General features: G+C 43.6%; 1 protein-coding gene across 3 annotated transcripts in view; it reads left to right on the top strand.

Annotated features, from left to right (window-relative positions):
* Positions 1–21,088, top strand: part of SLC41A3 (solute carrier family 41 member 3) — a 63,603-nt gene that overhangs the window by 25,054 nt on the left and 17,461 nt on the right. For 2 of the 3 annotated variants that reach the window (XM_045289889.1, XM_004702309.2), the window contains 6 exons: positions 3,797–3,868; positions 10,410–10,554; positions 14,610–14,756; positions 16,667–16,811; positions 18,099–18,178; positions 20,911–21,045. In XM_045289889.1, the coding sequence (XP_045145824.1) occupies positions 3,797–3,868; positions 10,410–10,554; positions 14,610–14,756; positions 16,667–16,811; positions 18,099–18,178; positions 20,911–21,045 (724 nt within the window). The remainder of the gene's footprint in view (positions 1–3,796; positions 3,869–10,409; positions 10,555–14,609; positions 14,757–16,666; positions 16,812–18,098; positions 18,179–20,910; positions 21,046–21,088) is intronic. The other variant, XM_045289890.1, reaches the window with a different exon arrangement.

Here is a 21,088-nt window from a genome sequence, read left to right as displayed (position 1 = left end):
ATATTAAGGGCTAAAGTAGAAGGCAAATGTTTTGAGAATGATGAGGGCAACAAATGTACAAATGTGCTTCACACAATGGATGGATGTATGGATTCTGATGAGAATTGTACAAGCCCCCAATAAAATGATTTAAAAAAGAGAGAGAGAGACCAGTCCTTTGAAAAGGGCATCATGCTTAGTTGAGAGGCAGTGAAAAATAAAAAGACCCTCTACAAGATGGATTGACACAGTGGCTACAACCTTGCGATCAAACAAGAACAACCATGAGGATTGTCACAGGACCCAGCGTGTCACTTTCTGTGCAGAGGGTCACCATGCGTCAGAAGTGACTCCGTGACACCTGACACAACCCAGAAAACGGCAGCACCTCAAAAAGGACAAGTGCATAACTCAGTTAAAACGTGGGCAAAGGACATGAACAAGCAGTTCACCAAAGATGACATCCCAGAGGCCAAGATACATAAGAAGAAATGCACATGAGCACTATCCATCCATGCATAGGCACACCCATGTTGATTGCAACACTGTTTACAACAGCAAGACGATGGAAATGCCCATCAGTAGTAGAATGGATAAACAAACTCTGATATAAACATATAGAAGAATACTACATTGCAAAAAATAAAACCATGAAGTGCCTCATGGCAAAGATAGAAGTGGAGATCATTCTACTGAGTGAAATGAGCCAATCACAAAAAGGCAAATATGAGGAAGGGGCGGCTGGGAGGGAGGGGAAAAAATGAACTGATACCAAGGGCTCAAGTAGAAAGCAAATGTTTGAGAATGATGATGGCAACAAATGTATAAATGGGCTTGACACAATGGATGGATGTATGGATTGTGATAAGAGTAGTACGAGTCCCAAATAAAATGATTTATTTAAAAACAAATATTATATGAGTTCACGATTATAAAGAATAAAAATTTGGAGAGTGCTGAAGTGGGAGAGAGTAAGAAAGGGAAGATAAAGCAAGAGAGTAGTAGACTGTTGACAGCAAGTAACGAGTGAAATGGAAGATAGTGATTCACAAGAGGGAGATTCAATCAAGCAGTAGGTAAAGGATAAACTATCTGAAGGTTTGATTAGCCATTTAAACTTTGTTTAAACTAAATTGATGAAATGTAAACTCCCACCTAATTAACAATTGAAACATTATTATTAAAAATTTTTAAATAAATCATTTTTCATTATTAGATGAACAAATTTATTGTAGTAATATATATAGAACAGGAAGTTTTCCATTTTCACCAATTGAACTATATACAGTTCAGTGGCATTGATAGTATTTACTAAATCGTGTAACTTTTATCACCATCTATTTCCAAGAGTCTTTCAATAGCCCAAATCAAAAACCCCTCAAGCATTACCCACCTTTTCTCCTCTCCTCGGCCCCTGGTGATCACAAATAAAATTGTCTCTGTGCTGTTGCCCATTCTATCACCTAAGGGTCTACATTAGTTTAAATCCCCAGCAGCAGTGGATAAAGGCGCCAATTTTTCTACATCCTCACCAACACTTGTATGTTCTTTTTTTTTTACGGGTAATAGCCATCTTCATGAACATGACATGGTATCTCATTGAGGATTTGGTTTGCATTTCCCTAATGGCTTTGAATTCTTTTCATATGCTTATTGGCCATTTGTGTTTGTTTGTTTGCTTGCTTGCTTGCTTGTTTTTAACGACATCTATTCAAGCCCCATGCCAGTGTTTTCAATTGGACAGTTTGTTTTTTGTTGAGTTTTAGGAATCAGGAATCAGTTATATGCTTTTATTCTGGCTATTAAAGCCTTATCAGATGTATGATTACCAAAAATTTCTCCATTCCAAAGGCTAGCTCTTTCTTGATAAAGCCATTTCATGCACAAAGGTTTTACATTTAAAGTCCAATTTTTGTTGTTGCTTGTGATTTTGGTGTCATTATCTAAGAATTCATTTTCAAAAGCAAGGTCTTGAAGGGCTGCACAGGTGAAAATTTTGTATGTTTATTTGAACAGCTTGACTTACTCACCAAAGTCACTGCCACTGAGTCAATGGTAACTCATAGTGAGCCCCCTGTGAGTTTCAGAGACTGCAACTGCTTACAGGAGTAGAAAACCCAAGGAGCTTCTAATGGCTTTGAACTGCTGACCCTGAGGATCACAGCTTAATGCATAACCACCACACCACCAGGGCTCCTAGCAGCTTTCCAAAAGATGAAATTAAGTGTCTTGAGGAATGAATGCCTTTTTCTGATTCATACTAGGAGATCATATGAGCTAGAAACAACCCTCTTCTCTGATAGGATTAGCACCAGGGTTGGAGTTTAAATGATTAATACATATTTTCAGTGAAACAGGAAGTAGATCCTCTTGAGCCTTGGCCAACACACAGCTCAACTCTGGGAACAGACGAGAAAGGATATTTGAGAAATGGACCCACCAGCCTTAGGCGTTCAACATGCTGTGGGCTTTTGCCACTATTCTGCTGTCCACAAGAACACTGTGAGGTGCTGTGCCTGTTTTAGGTGAGGAGATAGACGTTTATCGAGAGATAGGTGACCTGCCCCAGGTGCCACTGTCATGCTAACAACAGTTTAGCTGTTTGTATTTGTAAATATAAAAAGTAAAGATCAAGTTCGTTAGCAGTTGACCCATCTTCATATTTCTTTTCTTGGGGTCTAGGAGCTTAATGAACTAGTAGAGCATGTTTGCTTTCAGATCTTTTTTTAAATCCTAGGTCTTGGATTTTGCTGTCAACTGCTATACTGTTAGAAGAGAACTATACCATGTTTCCCCCAAAATAAGACATCCCCCTAAATAAACCATAGCAGGATTTCTAAACATTGGGGCAATATAAGCCATCCCCCCAAAATAAGACATAGCAATAGGCGTGGCTCTGCAGTGCACCGCACGGAGCAGTCACGAAGACGGGCAGGCCTCTCATCTGCCCCATCATGACAGCTGCTGTCTCGGAGGGGACCGGACAGGTGCGGGCAGCCCATCCGCAAGGTCGGCTCCCCCTGTCAGGTCCCCGTCCTTTGTGCAGCAGATGAGGCAGAGAGAGACACAGACAGTGAGAGTCAAGGTCGCCTCAGTGCAGTGAGGAGCAGGACGCGCTGCTTTAGGGCCTGTGTGTCCTCGGGGGGGAGAAGGAAGCTGTGACTGCCGTGTGACTCAGCACACTGCGGTCGGTGTTCCAGAAGAAGACGACTTCGCTGTCTGTGAATCAATGTAGACTGTCGTACCGCACTTAAGAAACATAAGACATCCCTGAAAAGAAGCCAGCGTGTGTCTTCCTGAGGCGAAATAAATATAAGAATTGTCTTATTTTCGGGGAAACATGGTAATTGTTAAAGGAAAAAGCTGTATTCCTGGGTTGTTTTGGGGTTGTTGTTTTTTTTGTCGTAAGAGAAGAGAGACTTGCAGGCTTCCAGAAGGTAATTTTGCAGAGGTGCGATTGAACTGGACTTGTGATTTACTGATGGGTGTTTCAAATGAAGAGAAGATGGCCAAAGACCTACCTACTTACAGGGAGCTGTCCAAACCTGTAGAAGTCAGTGATCACCTCCAATTGTAGGTGATGTCTGTTTGGGAAGATGATCCTTGACACCCATCCATTTTGCATTCTGACCCCTCTCCTATGTTGCCCACAAAAAATTGCATCACTGCTTAGAAAACTGGGCAGAGTTATTAATTCTGCCACCAATGAGATGAGATTTGTTGGCTTTGCTCTTGAGAAATTGCCTTGTCCAATGAAGAGTTGATCTTGCTTTGGGACCTGCCAAACTTACCCCTTTCCTTTTCTCTCTCATTCTAGGCCAACACGGGACAAATTGATGACCCCCAAGAGCAACACAGAGTCATCTGCAGTAACCTTGCCCTTGTTCAGGTGAATATCCACTGTATCGTGTATATGAAGATCTTCCTTTTTGAATTTATACTAGTCCTGCTCCAGGTAGGAAGAGTGGGAGCTAAAGGAGCCTGTGCCCCTGTATACAGACCCCAGTCACCTCGCCACCAGAGGCCCAGACTGACCCGAGGGTACCACCATACCCACCTGAAACTCGGTGCCTTCTCTGGAACCCAATGTCCTTTCCTGCTTCCCTCTCTTTTCCGTTTGTTTTTCTTCCATGCTAAAGTTTTTGATTTGCCTAAATTTGCTGACTTCTCTTTCTCGTGGTCTATACAGTGCTAACTGGCTTCTCTCCCACCATTGGGACTCAGACTGCACGTATTTTTAGAATAATCTCCTGATTGGCATTCCTCTGGTTACCTTTTACATACAATTCTTTTTTTAATACTTTACACACTTTATTGTGTTTTCTGTGAACATGCACAAAACAAATGAGGTTCCCATTTGACAACGTCTGCACTAATTGTTCAGTAATATTAGTTATATTTTTAAATGTCTCAATCTTCTCTTTATTTGTGCTCTGGTTATTCCATTTCCAGTATTCTAGTTTCTCTGTCCCCTATCTTCCCATCTTTACTTGAGAGTGATTACTGACCTTTTGGTGTTAACTGGTTTTTTAATGAAACCTCATACTCAGGGATAACATTCTTTATTTTATATGCCAGCTTGTTGTTTTGTAAAAGGTGAGCTCAGGAGAAAGTTGTGATCCAACGTTTAAAGAGGTATCTAGTCCCAACTGGTTCAATAAGTCTAGACATTTTGAGGATTTGACTTCTGTTCCATATTGTTTTTCCTCACTCCATAAGGGTCTATCTGTTGGGAACCATCTAGTTCTTCTGGGCTCAGGATAAATGGCTTGGGGAGGGTATTCACACGGTAGACTAGTTTTTTCTTTTATACTTTGGTCTCTTTCCTTTATAATATTGCTTATTCTTTTTAAAAACAGTTTTATGAGCATATTCTTCACAGAGCATACAATTTAATTGTACAATCATATTAAGAAAGGTTGTGCAATCATCACCACAATCAATTTCAGAACAATTTTCTCCTTATACTCATGGTTAGCTCCCCATTTCTCCAGAAACTTTCTCTACCGTTCCCCTGGGTAACTGTTAATCCAATTACTAGCTCTTTAGATTTGCCTATCCTGGATTTCATATACAGAAAATCATACCAAACAAAAACAATAATGAATAGACACGCAGAAAAACCTTAATTGAAAAGAAAGCAGAAAATATTAAAAAGTGAAATTAAGATGGGTCAAAGGGGACAGCAAATGATAAAGTTTTAACCTAATCACATCTGCCACAATTGGCTTTACATATTCTCTGTCAGATAGCAAAGCTTTTCACTGATCAGATGTAATTCACTAGAAACTTATTCCATGTGTGGACCCTGCAAATGGATTTGGGGCTTCCCCTGTCGTCTATAGCCTTCTACAATCCACCTGCTCACAATTTAGGCTCTGATACTCCTCTTTCCTTCGGATTTGGATTTTATTATTTACAACCATTGGATCACACAGCTTGTGTGCTTCTTCCATATCAACTTAGTTGATGCTTTGCTTAGATGGCTGTTTGTTTTAAGACAAGCCTCTAAGACAGACACTATTCTTCCGAATAGCTGGGCATCGTCTGGTTTCTTCGCTATATTTTACTATGGTACCCTTATCTTCAGTGATCTCTTCATGAGGACAAGTAGGGCTATGTCATAAGAACTAATTGTTCTTAAGGGCTAGAATTAGGGCCCCTAGAATTTTCTTAGGGGCCAAAATCCATTCATATATCCATGGTCTATATATGTCTCTGGTTCACTTTAGAAACATCATTTTTTTCATGATAGAGAATCTTATAGATCATCCCTCAAGTGTATAAGGTAATTCTATTGATAGGGTCATTGATTTAACCAATGATAACTTAGAACATTGTTGAGAAAAGGAAATTATACAATATAGGTGAGCTTCAGACCACAACATATGAATTGTTGACTTATACAGAGTAAACTCTTAAGTGACTAAGCACTATTTAAATGAGCAATTAGAGTTGATGATAGGACAAAACTTTAACTAACGCTTATATACAAAGACAGAACCATGCCTTCAGACTAATACATGACATAGAACTAATACATGTATCTAAGAAACCAAAGAGAGCATTAAAATAATAAATACATTGTAGTCCCAGGTCACCATTCATGGGGCACCCTCAAAAAGAGATAGGGAGCGAAGATTAACAGCCTTCAATTCCATAACCTTGGGATAGCAGTCATCTGCTTCTTCTTACACTACTGTAATTCAGCCTTAATCCCAATACAGTATGTCAGTTCCTTAAATCTGCTACAGGTAAGTTTGAGGTAAAGCCCAGTTCACTTAGTGGGGTTTCCACAGTGAATATTTCTGTTGTGACCTATGAAGGATGCTGTTCACCTTGAAAGGACAGAGTCTAAAGTCCCAGTAGTCTATAGCCTGGGTCACCAAGGGCTAGATAGAAACTAGGTCAAAAGTGTCCAATAAGGAACATAATAGGGGTGTATTCTCCCTCTGGGTTCTCTATAAGTATTATTACGTACCCCACCCCCACCCCACCCCTCTCGAGGGCAGGCAGCTCCATCCAGTTTACCCACCAATGGAAATGTAATCACTCTTTCTAAGACATACATACCTCCTGCCCCCCAATCGGGACTTGAATTTCCAGTAAGGTTCACTTAACACTCTGGTAAGAGGTCCTGTTGACTTGGGGTGACCTAAGCACAATGTTATATGACAACAACTGAATGGTCTTCTCCCTCTCCCCTCATCCTGAAAAACTGACCCCAGCTGAGGTGAGGGCACCTCTGTTGAAGGGTTTTTTGTGATGTACACATAAAGGGGGTGGTATATTGCTGGTGGGCATGAGGCAGGCTCTCTACTGCCTTCTTGGGAAACCAGATTAGATCACATGACTTGACAGCAGAAGCTTGCCTTATTCTTGGTGATTTTCCTTATAGTAGTGAACTCATACAAGGTTTGTCCTTTTGTGATTGACTAACTTCACTCTGAAAAATTGGTTCCAGGTCCATCCATGGCATGAAGTGTTCCATGGTTTTATCCTTATTTTTAGGGATGCGTATTATTCCATTGGGAGTATGTGCCACAATTTCTTTATCCATTCTTCTACATTTGGGCTGTTTCCAGCTTCTTGCTCTTCTGAACTGTGCTGCAGTGAACATGGGAGAGCACACATCTGTTCAGGTCTGTCTCTGATTTCTTTGGCATGTGTATATACCTAGTAAAGGTGGTGCTGGCTCATAAGGTTTTTCTATTCCCAGTTGTTTTAGGTAGCTCCATATGACTTTCCACAATGGTTATACAAGCCCATCGGCAGTGTGTAAGAGTTCCAATCTCTCTGCATCCTCTCTAGCATTTGTTGTTCTATGTTTGTTTGTTTTAATTGCCATATCTTTGTGGGAGTAAGTGATATCTCATCATTGTTTCGTTTAGCATCTCCCAAATGGCTAGTGATCTTAAGGATTTCCTCATGTGTTTGTTAGCCACTCCATCCCTTATGAATTGTCTATTCATGTCCTTTGCCCACCTTTTAATTGGATTAATTGTTGTTTTCTTGCTGCGGTGTTGTAGAATTTTATAGATTTTAGTAATTAGTCCCTTGTATCATTGCTAATGATTTTTCCCCTATCTGTAAGTTCTCATTTTACTCTTTTGATGAAGTATTTGATGTGCATAAAAGTCTTATTTTTAATCAGTTCCAGACATGCATTATGCCTTCCACTGTGTGTGCTTCTTTATTGTATGTTATAGTCCGTGTATGCCCTTCAATAGGGCCCTTGAGTTTGTCCTAATTTTCTCATTGATGATCCTTATAGCTCTCGGACTTATATTTATCATCCATCTTGAGTTCATTTTTGTACGTGGGAGAGGTATGATTCTTGCTTCATTGTTCTGCAGATGGAGATCCAATTTTTCCAGCACCATTTGTTGAAGAGGGTGTCCCTTTTCCATTTCATATTTTTGGTCCTTTGTCAAAAATCAATTGCCTGTAGGTGGACACTTTTATTTCTGTGTTTCCTCTCCTGTTCCATTGGTGCACATCTCTCCTTGGGCCAGCAGCAGCCTGTTGTAACTACTGGGGCTGTAGAGTAGGTTTTGGGGTGTGGTAGTTCAGCCTATTACTTTTTTCTTCTTTTGAATAAGTTTTTTGCTTATCCTGGGCTTCTTCCTTCTCCAAATGAAGTTGATAATTAGTTTTTCTATTTCTTGAAAGAATAAAGTTGTGGTTTGGATCATAATTGCATTGTATTTGTAGATTGCTTTAGGTAGTATACAGTTCTAATAACTTTGCCTTTAAAATATGTAAATAATGAATTTGACAACTATTCTCTAGTTGATCTTTTTTTTATTTAACCTTCAAAGTTGTCTTGGTACATTTACTTATCCATATGAAACAAAATTCATTGTCAATGTCCATGAAAAATCTTATTGGAATTTTTACTAGAGTTGCAAAAACTTGGGTATGAATAGTTTTAATTTTTATAATACTGACTTTTTTCATTGATATGCCTGGTCGAGTGCTTTTATTTACTCAATGTTCATTAATAGATGTTTCATTTTTTGACATTCTAAATTAGAAGCTCCAATACTGATATTCAGATCTGTGCCATCTAAACAAGCAACAGAGACGTTGTTCTTAACTAGGATGCAGCGGAGCCCAGGTTTGGGATTTTATGGGCTTTCCTGGAGGAGAAGGGAGAGAAAGATCATGTTATTGTGGAGGGTACGTTCCAAGGAAGAGTAGTTCTTGAGAGAGAAGCGAGTATGTAGGGAGACCTCCATGGAGCAGTGTGATCCCCGCGGTTCTCGTGTGGGAGCATGCTGCAGACATGTGACAGCGGTTTTGCTTGGATCCGTTTAAGGGGCTTTCTTTTTATTATTATTAATAATAAATCATTTTATTGGGACTCTTACTATATTATAACAGTCCCTACATCCAGGATATTAAGTGGGTATGTACAGATATTGCCATCAACAATTTCAAAACATTATCTTTCCTTTGGAGCCCCTTGATATCAGTTCCTCTTTTTTCCCTCCCTTCCCTTCCCTACCCTGCCACCCTTGCAAACCCTTAATATATTATGTATTGCTATTTATACATATCTTAAACTACCCCTTTTAGCCCTTCACCTACAATCCTGGTCCGTGCCCCTCGAGGGAGGTTATTTCACCATCACTGCTATCAGTTCCCCTTAATGGGTTTTCTGAACAAGGGGTTGGGTAGCCTTGATTGAGTATCATGTAGAATTCAATTCTACAATCAAAGGTCGCATTGGCAGATATTTGTACCTGGGTATTTATCCTGTGCTGCAAATATATCCATGAATGAGTTGGAGCATAAGGGGGGCAGTGTTATGACAACTTCTCAGACATAACCATGTGCCTCAAGGGAATGAGTCACTGAGCCTGGAGACTCACAACCATAGTCTTGCGGCGCATGGACATTGTGTAGTCCTGAAAGACAATGTGTTATATCCTACCCTGGGGAGTAGTCAGGAATATCCGTCTCTACCATCCTGAGACCAGAAGAACCAAAATGCTTCCTGGCTCCCACCTCCCACTACCACCTTCTCTAAAAGGGATGGCATCCGAAGCTCCTGGATAGAGGGAGAGGAAACTATGGAGCAAAACTCAGCCTCAGCAAGGAGAGTGGGCTTTCTGGTGAGATAGACTGTTGGGACCCTAGGATTGTGGCCCTGAGTCACCTTTCGGGTCTCCTACCTCAGTTTTCAGCCAAACAATAAACAGATCTGTGAGGGGAGAAATAATACCACCTAGCTATGCAAACTTTAGAATACTCAAAAGTGAAGCATTTACCCAAGGACAAAGTTCCGAAGGCCAAGAAAGGAGGAAGCACGGAAACAAGACACCAGGGGGAGCGTGGGATAAAGGAGGGTGTCTTGAGGGGCTTGCAATGCTGAGATGAAGCAAAATGTGCAGGAATCACCGAGGACCACACTGATGATCTGCTCTGGAAACTTACTCCCAATTCAAAAGTTAAAATAAAATAAAAATACGGTGTCTGACAAGTGACTGAAGGAAAGAAGTTGTGGTTTCCAAGGAAACTGAACTGAAAGGAGCTTTTAGTATTGTGTTTTGTTTTGTTTTGTTTTTTTCTGGAGTTGAGAAGCCTTTAGCACAGTGGTTCTCAACCTTCCTAATGCCACGACCATTTAATATAGTTCCTCATGTTGTGGTGACCCCCCCCCCCAACCATAAAATTATTTTCGTTGCTACTTCATCACTCTCATTTTGCTACTGTTATGAATTGGGCGACCCCTGTGGAAGGGTCATTCGACCTCCAAAGGGGTTGTGACCCACAGGTTGAGAACCGCTGCTTTAGCAGGTGTAAAGGGGAGGGCAAAGAGTCATTTCTGGACCCACAAATGTCCTAGAAGGGACTTACTTAAGGGAGGGGCGTTGCTGTCCACCATGGACCTGACTTCATGTTTTCCATTTCTGTCCTGATAGGTTCAAGCCACTATTGTGGGGCTCCTTGCTGCTCTGGCCGCCCTGCTGCTGGGAGCCGTGTCCAGCGAGGAGGTGGACTTAGCCAAGGTGGGGCTGCTGTGTGCCAGCAGTGTCCTCACAGCCTTCTTCGCTGCCTTGGCCTTAGGTGAGCTCACCCTATCCTCGCACACCCCACTGGCTGCTCACCTGTCCAGCTCTCTAGTGCCTTGTTCCCAACTCTCTCTATTTTCCATTCCTGAAGATGCCAGAGGAGCCCTGGTGGTGGAGTGGTTAAGTGTTAGGCTGCTAACTGCAAGGTCAACAGCGGCTCCGCAGGAGAAAGACCGAGCTTTCTACTCCCGTAAACAGTTCCAGTCTCGGAAACCCACAGGGGCAGTTCTATCCTGTCCTCTAATGGCACGACGAGTCAGAATCAACGGGAGGGCCGTGAGTCTGCTTTGGGTTTGGAGAAGCCAGAAAGAAAGACAGTAAGGGAGTTGCGGGTATCATACAAGGGTTGAGGGCCTCCAATGGGCAGTGAAGAAAGCATGTGCCACCTTCTTAAGCAAGCTCCTAGACTAAAGGGAGCTACCACATTTGCACTCCTTTAATGTCTGCTGGGGAGGCACACTCGTTAGTGGGGAAACACACACGCATGCATGTATGCATTTATGCACCCACCCCCTGCCACCCAGTCCATGCCAACATAAAGCAACCCTAGAGGATGGAGTCGAGCTGCCCTGCTGGGTTTCTGAAACTGTCACCTTTATGGGAGCAGAAAGCCTCTTCCTCTTGCAGACCACTTGGTGGCTTTTTACCACCAACTCTGGTTATCAGGCTCCTACCCCACAGGGCTCCTTGCTTTTTCAGGGGAGTGTTCTTATTCTAGTGGTTCTATAAACTCCTGTGGATTAGTCACTGTTCAAAGTGCTGGAGACACACTGGTGAGCAAAGTGCACAGGGCCCTGTTCTTTGACGTGCCCTTTAGTACAGAGGGAGGCAACAAAAAAGGGTGAGCACGTAGATAACGTAGGTGATTGTTGAATGTCACTACCCATGGGAGGCCTTCTCTGGTCAGCACTCCGAAGTATCCTCCCTATCCAGACATACTTTACCTTAAGAGCTTGTTTTGTTTACTTCAAAGTGCTTATTAATTTTTCCTTTGTTCCCTACCCTGCAAGCTTAAATGCTACCTGAATACAGGGGCTTATTTATGTTCTCAGTATTTGAAGCAACAACTCACTGCCATGGAGTCATGCTGACGCATAGCGACCCCTTGTGGGTTTCTGAGACTATAGCTGTGTATGCGAGTAGAAAGCCCAGTCTTTCCCCTCTAAGGAGCTGCTAGTAGTTTTGAACTGTCGACCATGTGGATTGAAGCCCAAGGGAGAGCCTTTAACTAGCTACCACTAGTTTTTGAAGGACGTGCTTTATCCTGCTTCTCTTCTGGACCTGTCACCATGCTGTATTTGTCTGTGGTATGGTGGATCTCAGGCTGGTTCTATTCCTTGGCTCTTAGTCTTTTTGGGAGAAAGTATCCAGGCAAAAGACAGCATGCAGCAAAGCACTGGAAATTTTTACTGAAAGTAAAAGTACAGAGGTTCAGCAAAGCACCGGAAACATTTAATACACTTGAAGAGCCTCAAGCTGGCCGCTCCAAAGAAGTCTGAGAGCCCCACCTACCTGGTTGGTTTCCCTTTTGTAGTCATCCCACCACCACTACTTACAACCTTAACCCATAAGCCCCCGACTAATGTACTGCTGCAACCACTGTTGGACAATTTCAGCAAAATTTTTACTGGCATGTGGTATTAATGATATTGTTCTATACTTTGAGCATTCTGTTGGGTCACCTCTCTTTGGAATGGGCACAAATATGGATCTCTTCCAGTGAGTTGGCCAGATAGCTGTCTTCCAAATTTCCTGGCATAGGTGAGTGAGTGCTTCCCATGCTTCATCAGCTTGTTGAAACATTTTACTGATATTCCATCAATTCCTGGAGCCTTTTTTGGCTTAATGCTTTCAGTGCTGCTGAACTTCTTCCTTCAGCGCCATTGGTTCTTGTTCATATACAACCTCTTGAAGTGGTTGAATGTCAACTAGTTCTGTGTATTCTCTCCATCTTCTTCGGATGCTTCCTGCATCATTCAATATTTTACCTATAGAATCTTTCAATATTTCAACTTGAGACTTGAATTTTTTTCTTGAGTTCCTTACATTTAAGATATGCTGAGCATGTTCTTCCTTTTTGGTTTTCTAACTGAATACTTTATTTTGTCTTCTCTAGATGCCCCTTGAAATTTTGTTCAGCTCTTTGACTTCATCAATACTTCCATTTGTCTTAGTTACTCTAAGATTAAGAACAAGTTTTCAGTTTCTTCTGAATCGATGGTGATCTTTTCTTTCTTTCTTATCTTTTTAATGACTGTATGCTTTCTTCAAACATGATGTTCTCAATGTCCTCCTACAACTCTTCAGCCCTTCTGTCATTCTGTTCAGTGCAACCAATCTGACCTTGACATGTTCTCAAAAGTCAAGTGGGATAGACTAAAGGTCGTGTTTTGGCTCCCGTGGACTTGTTTTAATTTTCTTCAACTTGGATTTATATGTAAGCAATCGATGGTCTGTTCCGCAGTCAGCCCCTGGCCTGGTTTTAGCTGCAGATAGTGAGCTTCTCCATCATCTCTTCCCACAGAGGTAGTAAATTTGATTTCTGTGTATTCCAACTGGAGGAGTCTATGTGTATAGTTGCAGTTTGTGTTGTTGAAAAAAGATATTTGCTTCATTTCTACCACCAACTCCATATTTCAAACTATTGTTTCTTCCTCTTTGGTTCTAAGTTTTATATTCCAGTCACCAATAATTACCGTACATAATCGTGTATAAGCCGAGGTTTCAGCACATTTTTTATGCAGTTTTTGTGGTAAAATTAGGTGCCTTGGCTGATATTCGGTTCAGCTTATACTCCAGTATATATGGTATCAATGCATCTCGATTGCTTGTTCGATCAATTTCACACTAAATATGTTGTTAAGATTCTTCAATTTCTGCAGCACTAATTTCCATGGTTGGTGCATAAATCTGAATCGTTGTTTGATTTGCTGGATCTCCTTGAAGGCAGATAAATGTAATTCTATCACAGACAACATTGTACTTCAAGACAATTCTTGACGTGTGCCTTCTGGCAATGAATGCAATGCTATTCCTTTTACTTGTGTCTTTCTTGGCACAGTAAGCTGCATGACTTTCTGATTCAGAATGGCCAATACTAGTCCATCTCAGCTCACCAGTGCCTGCAGCGTTGATCTTTATGCGTTGAGTCTCATTTTCAATTACTTCCAATCTCCTAGATCTTCATACATTCCAAGTTCCAATGATTAGTAGTTGTTGCAACTGTTTCTTTGTACCTTGAATTGTGCCCCATCAGCAAACGAAGATCTGGAAGATTCCACTCCCACAGACTTTGTTTATCCTCCAGCACTATGTCAGACAATGTTCCATTCATGAGGTCTTCGGTATCTGACAATGTTTCAATGCTGTGCATAAGGTTTATGCTATGCATAAGGAAGCGCCTGCTTCCTCTGGAGGGTGACCCCTGCTGGCATTTGATATACCAGTGGCATAGCTTCCAGCATCACAGCAACACACAAGCCACCACAGTATGAGAAATCGACAGGCATGTGGTGGAGATATATGCATATATATTACACTTAGTCTCAACGTTGTTTGACCCCACATTTCCAATCCAAAATTAGATCGGAAATTTAGGAATCAGTCAGTTTATGTTAAAGGGACAACTCAGAAAGCGGAGGGTGAGGATGGTGGCACCAGTCAATAATGTAATTTGTGTTGTGCAATTGTACATGTAAAAATTATTGAACCAGTGGGTGTTTTGCTGTGTATATTCTCAGCAGCACAACAGAAAGAAAATCAATTATAAAAAGTACAAGAATAGAAAATGTACTGGACATTCATTAGCATTTCCCCCATCTCAAAATAGATCAAAATCTTGCAGCCATGTCAGGCCTCCAGGGTAGTGGAAGAAACTCTGCAGGGGCTGTGGTGGCCTGGCTTCCCTGGGAATCGAAGGAGAGCTTGTAGACAGCCTCACGGCCTGCTGCTGTCACAGCCCTGTTCCATGGCCACCTGTGTTCCTGACCGTCTCACAGTCACTGACTTCCTGGGATTTGAGTCTCCTTGCTCTTCTGTCTGTCCCTACAGGAATACTGATGGTCTGCATAGTGATTGGGGCTCGGAAGTTCGGGATCAACCCAGACAACATCGCCACACCCATCGCAGCGAGCCTAGGAGACCTCATCACATTGTCCATTCTGGCTTTAGTTAGCAGCTTCTTCTATAGACACAAAGGTAGGGAAGCCCCAAGGAGGCATGGGCCCTGGGGCAGGTTACTACCAAGACTCCATGAGAGCTCTTATATCCAGCCAGCTTCATTCAGATGGACTTCATGGACATAGCCAGGGACCTCCAGTGTCATGGGGCCCCCAGCCCTCTTTTGACAGACAGGTTTGAAGCCTGAGGTCATACAACAAATGGGAGATCTTCTCTGTCAGTTACTCTCTCAAGCATGTGAGGGAATAGCAACTAGGTTCCACATAAGCACAGGTAGTTAATGCCAATCTTTACAATCCAAGGATGTAGGGCGAGAGGGGCAGGGCCTGGCATAGAGGGTTGGCCCACCACTTGGATGTGTTCTCACAGGTTGACAGATCATGTAAACCAATGACGTGGCTCCACAGGAAAAGTGTGAGAATCGCGGTAGTATGCATTCTCCCTGCAAGCTTGAAAGAAGGAAACACTCAGGCTCCTTAGAAGTGGCCTTGTGGCTGGGATAGTGGCACAGGGAGGTCTCCACATGTCTTATGTTCCAGGCCCGCAGGGCCTTCATTTCAAGGTAAGACAGGAGTGCCACTTGGGGAACAGTGCTTACTCTTGGAGCCAGGCAACATTACCATAGACCACACGATGCTCCCCTTGCAGGGTCTGGACAACTGGGCAGCCTTCTCTGAGGGTTCCATTTCTGTTTCAGGACTAGGGAGGCTTTCAACTTGGTCCAAAACCCCTTTAGAGAGATGCACACAACTGTTTGTACTCGTTCATGTTGATTCTGAGCCTTGTTCCCAATGCATATGCCTGGGGAGGGGGAGTAAGAGGTTCGTGAATGGAGTGGACAAGGCTGAGGCTGTCGGGAGTGGGAAGGTATAAGGCAGTTAGAGTAAGGGAACACCTTCCACAAAGCTCCATTTGACTGTGGTCACCTGGGGAAGCTGGGGCCCAGCGACTCGTGAAAGCACTTGTGAAAATTGTCATGTTCTCGAGTGAACGTCTGAAATCGCATCACTCTGGTTTACGATGCACTAGCACTAGGACCTTTCTTGTCCCTGTTCTGTAGCCATCTCATTGTCATCCTTCGTATTGGCTCCTATCAAACATAGCTAATGGTTTGGAGATTCTGCAGGAGTTGAGTAAGACCACCTAATTTTATTTTTACACCCACTGTATTTAAGACAAGAGTATGTGCACTCATTACTTGTGTCGGTTTGCGAAACAAATGAGTCGCATCCCTTCCAAACCCTTCCTCTGTGTCCCCTACTGTACCCACACGTTTCCATACCTGCTTCCTTGGATGTCTTCTCAGGGAGGCAGATCATTGGGTTGTCTCTCTCCAGTCAGACGGCAGGTTAATGCTTGTTTTAGGATAAGAGAGTCACTGGGCCTGATGCATATCATGTGACCTTTCTATCTGAGTGAGTCACAGCTGGCTGACTCACTCCTCTCTGGTTGCCAGCCTCAGGCTCACTCCGTTGTTGGGAAGACAAGTCACAGTCCTTACGATGCTTGGAAGAAGGTGAGGCAAGAAGGACTCATGAGGTGAAACCCACAACCAAACTCACTGCCACCAAATTGATTCCAACTCCTGCCGACCCTGCAGGACAGGGTAGAACTTCCTCTGTGGGTTTCCGGGACTGTGACTTTTCACAGGGATAGAAAGCCTCAGCTTTCTCCCGCAGAACAGCTGGTGGTTTGAAACTATTGACTTTGTGGTTAAAGTATAAGCAACTATGCAACAAGGGCTCCAACTTAGGAGGTTAGTGGGAAGTGATTTTTACATTGAACTGGACCAAAAAAGTGGCCTGCAAGTCAACGCACCCCCAGGCCGCTGCATCTCGCCTCAGACCTCAAGACCTCTGACCTCCCCCGCCCTCCCAGGGCTCCAGGCCCGCCCCGCAGTGGGATAGCATCCTCTCTTCCTCTTGCAGACAGCAGGTACCTGCCACTGCTGGTCTGTGTGGTCTTTGTCACTCTGACCCCAGTGTGGGGCATCATGGCGAAGCAGAGCCCATCCATCCTGAAGGTCCTCAAGTTCGGGTGGTTCCCCATCATTCTAGCAATGGTTCTCAGCAGGTGAGTGTGCACAGGGCTACTGCGCCCTTCTCTCTCCACCCGCTTTGCCATCCCTGGCCTCTGGAGCAGCTGAGGGTGTGGTGCCCCCTGGAGGGAGGGCAGTGATCCTTACCTCCATGATGGGGGTTAGAATGAAATGTGACCTGTATGACTTAATCCCAGTCCCAGACTTCTCTTCTTTCAAGCCTGTGGAAAATCTGCTTGAGGCTGCTCTCCCTCTAGAGCAGTAGTTCTCAACCTTTGGGTCGCGACCCCTTTGGGGGTTGAACGACCCTTTCACAGGGGTCGCATGATTCATAACAGTAGCAAAATAACAGTTATGAAGTAGCAACGAAAATAGTTTTGTGGTTGGGGGTCACCACAACATGAAGAACTGTATGAAAGGGTCGCAGCATTAGGAAGGTTGAGCACCACTGCTTTAAGGCCTTTAGTTTTTCTAAAACAGTCAACCCTGCTTACAAGGCTCCGAGAGCCAGGGAACCAGGAGGCACACACACTGGGAAAGCCAGTTGTGCCCCCACAGCTACTGCCATGGCTGGTCACTGTTGTCCAGTGGGTATCACACAGCCACTGCCAATAAAGTTCTTATGAGCCAGGTCCCTCTTAAACTACAGTGGGTCCAAGGCTCAAGGCTGTAACTATCTTAATTCTCTCACTTGCCCAGGTACCATTTCCAAAGCATGGCAGCTGGAGGAACCTTGAGAAGCTGTGAAGGTAGTGCCCCTTTGGGCCTTTAGCCTAAGCTGGGCCCAGTACCCTGGCTCAGAGTGTTTTCACCCTCAAGAGATTGATTTTCTGCTAGGAGACCTTGATGAAGGCCGCTCTGGAATACACTGCCATGTTTTTTTAACAGAATCTCAGGGTGAAGAGGCTCTGGTCCAGGTATCTTGCAAAGGCTGCTGGGCTCTTCATTGTTCAAACTGTCTAGAGTTAGAAAGTATTACTGCAACGTTTTCCTAGAACCAAAGACCTATTATTCATGGGCTTCTCATGTGACAGCCCAGCCAACTGAGGAGCACAGGAAATGTTTTGTTTCTTGTTTTTTTTTCCTTTTAGATGGACTGAGCTTTCTTGTGGGCTTCTAGACCACCTGAGATTCAGAACAGAGGTGGATATGGGGAAATGTGTACAGTTTGGGGAGAAGGCTGGAAGACCAACATGCCCCTATATGTACATATAGTTTGTGTAGGGGGCTAGAATGTGGGTGCTAAGCTGGGAAGGGAGGTTCACAGGCAAGCCCCATGAGTCTACCCTGCTGACCATGGGCATACTGTCTTCTTTCCCCAGTTTCGGAGGGCTCATCCTGAGCAAAACCATCTCTGAACCACACTACCAAAATATGGCCATCTTCACACCCATCATTTGTGGTAGGTATTCAAGGTGATCTCCTCATGTCCCTGGGGTGCTTTCTGGTCCAGATTGGCTTCCAGGAATTGGCCACGTTTGAGTAGAAATAACTGCAGAGATCCAACTGCAGGCCCTGTGGCAGCATTCAGAACCCCAACTGCAGGCTGACACTACCTTTCAGTGGGGGAGCTAAGACAAGAAACTCTCACCATGCTCATCAACTTGCCCTAGTCCCCATCCTTGCCACTGACCCTGGGCTGTCTTGACAAGCCTGTAGCTTGGAGTGCTGACCTAGAACCTGCCTCTTGCCTCCTGCCCGAGTGTGGCCTGCAGCACAGGGTTGCTGGGTTCTCATGCTTTCTTATTTGTGGGTGTGTTGTATTGTGTGTGCACTTTAGATTAACTGATATTTAAAATCGGACACTTAACACATAAAGATCTGTGTCTTTGTCTTCCCCTGAGCAAGTAAGGCTGTAATAATGCTTGGTTTGCAGGCCAGCTAGGTCAATACTGAACAGAACAGCGGCAGTCCCACGCCTGCCTAGACCCAGAACAGGTGCTTTTCACTTTGACATCAATCTCCACCACTCCCAGGGTTGTACATCTGGTCTCCTCTACCGGCTGACCTCCTTAGTGGTTCTTAACCTACAGGTCTCAACCCCTTTAGGGGTCAAACGACCCTTTTACAGGGGTTGCCTAAGACCATCAGAAAACACATATTTCCTATGGTCTTAGGAACCAAGACACCGCTCCTTTATCCATCTCCAGGCCGGTCTACCTACATACAGATATGCCCACAGATGAGTACCCAGCGTGAAGACTTAACCATGCTACACCATTCTTCAAGACAAAATTTCATTCATTTGTAATTAGAAATAAATATTTCACAATATATAATTACATATTGTTTTTGAGATCAATCACTGTGCTTTAATGATGGTCAATTTGTAACAATGAAAATATATCCTGCATATCAGATATTTACATTATGATTTATAACAGAAGCAACACTACAGTTATGAAGTAGCAACAAAAATAATTTTATGATTGGGCGTCACCACAACATGAGGAACTGTATTAAAGGGTCAGCGCAACATTAGGAAGGTTGAGAACCACTGCTGTAGACGGTTATTTGATGACCCCTGTTTTAACTACAGCTTGAATTTGTATCAGATTTCTGAAAATGATTTGTAATGGAACTGACCAGTCGGGCAGAGAAGAAAACATGTACCATATGACCAAGTTTGCTTGGTCCCCAGACCCCAATCTTAAGGAACTTCAGAGATGCTGGGCAGGCCCATGCAGGTACACAGCACCCAGCTGTGGGCACCAAGACCTGCCTTCCAGGATTGTTTGTTTTCCCATAGAAGATCCAGACAGAGTAAAGAAGATAGCAACAGCTAAATCACATGCAGATGACTGTAAGTTCAGAATAATTTTCTCTGATGTCACCAACTCCCATGGCTGCAGCCACCAATGCACACAGTACTAATGAATTACATAGACAAGTGGACAGTTAGGCAGTAAGTAAGGATAGGGAACCCACCAAAGTGCACAGCATGTTTCTAGCCTGAAGGGTATAATGGCAGCTCAGCTCTAGACAGGTTTGCTTTGTGGGAATGTTGACCTGTAGTTGCCAGAACTCTTTTGTGAAGAGAAGCTAGATTTTATATAAATAGGTCTAATTTGTTAACGCTTTTCTGTCTTTTATAAACAATGTTCAAAGAAAGATTGATCTGTAGCCATCCTTGGTCCATAGACCTTTGTGTGCATGCTCAGGAACAGCTAAGGCAGTCTGCTTTCTGCTGGAAATGGTCACTGAGGCCTGTCTGGTCCAGTGACAGATTGTCCTCCATGGGCCCAAGAAGACAGATCAAGAACACCCCATTCCCCTCCTCTCAAAATAACAGTTAACCAAGGATATACAGAGGAGTTCAACATGGATCTGATCAGCTGTCCACACCCTAAAGAAGTTTAGGGTCTCAGCAAGGAGCCCCAGAATCTCTGAGAAGCCACATGCATGTGTTTACTTGGCCCCTGGCTGCTGCTAAGGCACTGGTCTTGTTTGGTGCTCTATCAATCTACTCATAATCCCTAAACCAAAAATCAAATTCACTTCCATCCAGTCAGTTCTGACTCATCGTGACCCTATAAGACAGGGTAGAACTTCCCCTTTGGGTTCCCAAAACTAACTCTTGATGAGAACAGAAGATCTTATGGTTCTCCCGGAAGCAGCTGATAGGGTTGGTTAGCCGCTCAACACATAAGGACTTGGGGAGCCCTCCACGGAGACCACACAGTACACGGTTTGAGATGACCCCATAAGAAAGTCTCTCTTCCTAAAAGTCCTTCTGGCCACCTAGGTTTCCATTGGGTGACTCACCTTGTGGCCTGTCTATCACCCTATGATAGTGGCCTCTTTGCTCTTTCCACTGCCCTCTGATTATCCACCAGCCAGGTTCTTCCTCTCCCCACCTTGAGGTAAAAACAAAGATGAATATGTCTCAAATATTCCAACTTGGCCACTTCTGAGGTTTGCCTTCATCCAAAGTAGCTGATCCAGCTATCCTCCCATAGACCCATCATCTCTCCTTATCCTCATTCCCCATTCCTTTCCTGGATTCCTTTCGACCCTTTTGCACTACCTTTCTTCAGAAAACACTTGAGATCCGACTTTGCTATCCACCCTTCTCTCTAATGAGAAGGGTGCTGTTTTACTAGCTCAGAATCTAATTTCTTGCTCTCCTCCTAGGTGTTGGTGGCAATCTGGTGGCCATTCAGACGAGCCGGATCTCTACCTACCTGCACATTTGGAGCTCACCTGGGGTCCTACCCCTCTGGATGAAAAAACTCTTGCCTAACCCATGTTCTACTTTCTGCTCCTCAGGTGGGTCTGTTGTCTTCCAGAAGCCTTTTCTTTTCTTTTTTTT

Source organism: Echinops telfairi, unplaced genomic scaffold (genome assembly GCF_000313985.2).
Source record: "Echinops telfairi isolate 266 unplaced genomic scaffold, ASM31398v2 ScPeMD7_31;HRSCAF=116, whole genome shotgun sequence".
Classification (NCBI taxonomy): domain Eukaryota; kingdom Metazoa; phylum Chordata; class Mammalia; order Afrosoricida; family Tenrecidae; genus Echinops; species Echinops telfairi.
The sequence above is the reverse complement of the archived record's forward strand: the minus strand, read 5'-3'. Positions and strand labels throughout refer to the sequence as shown.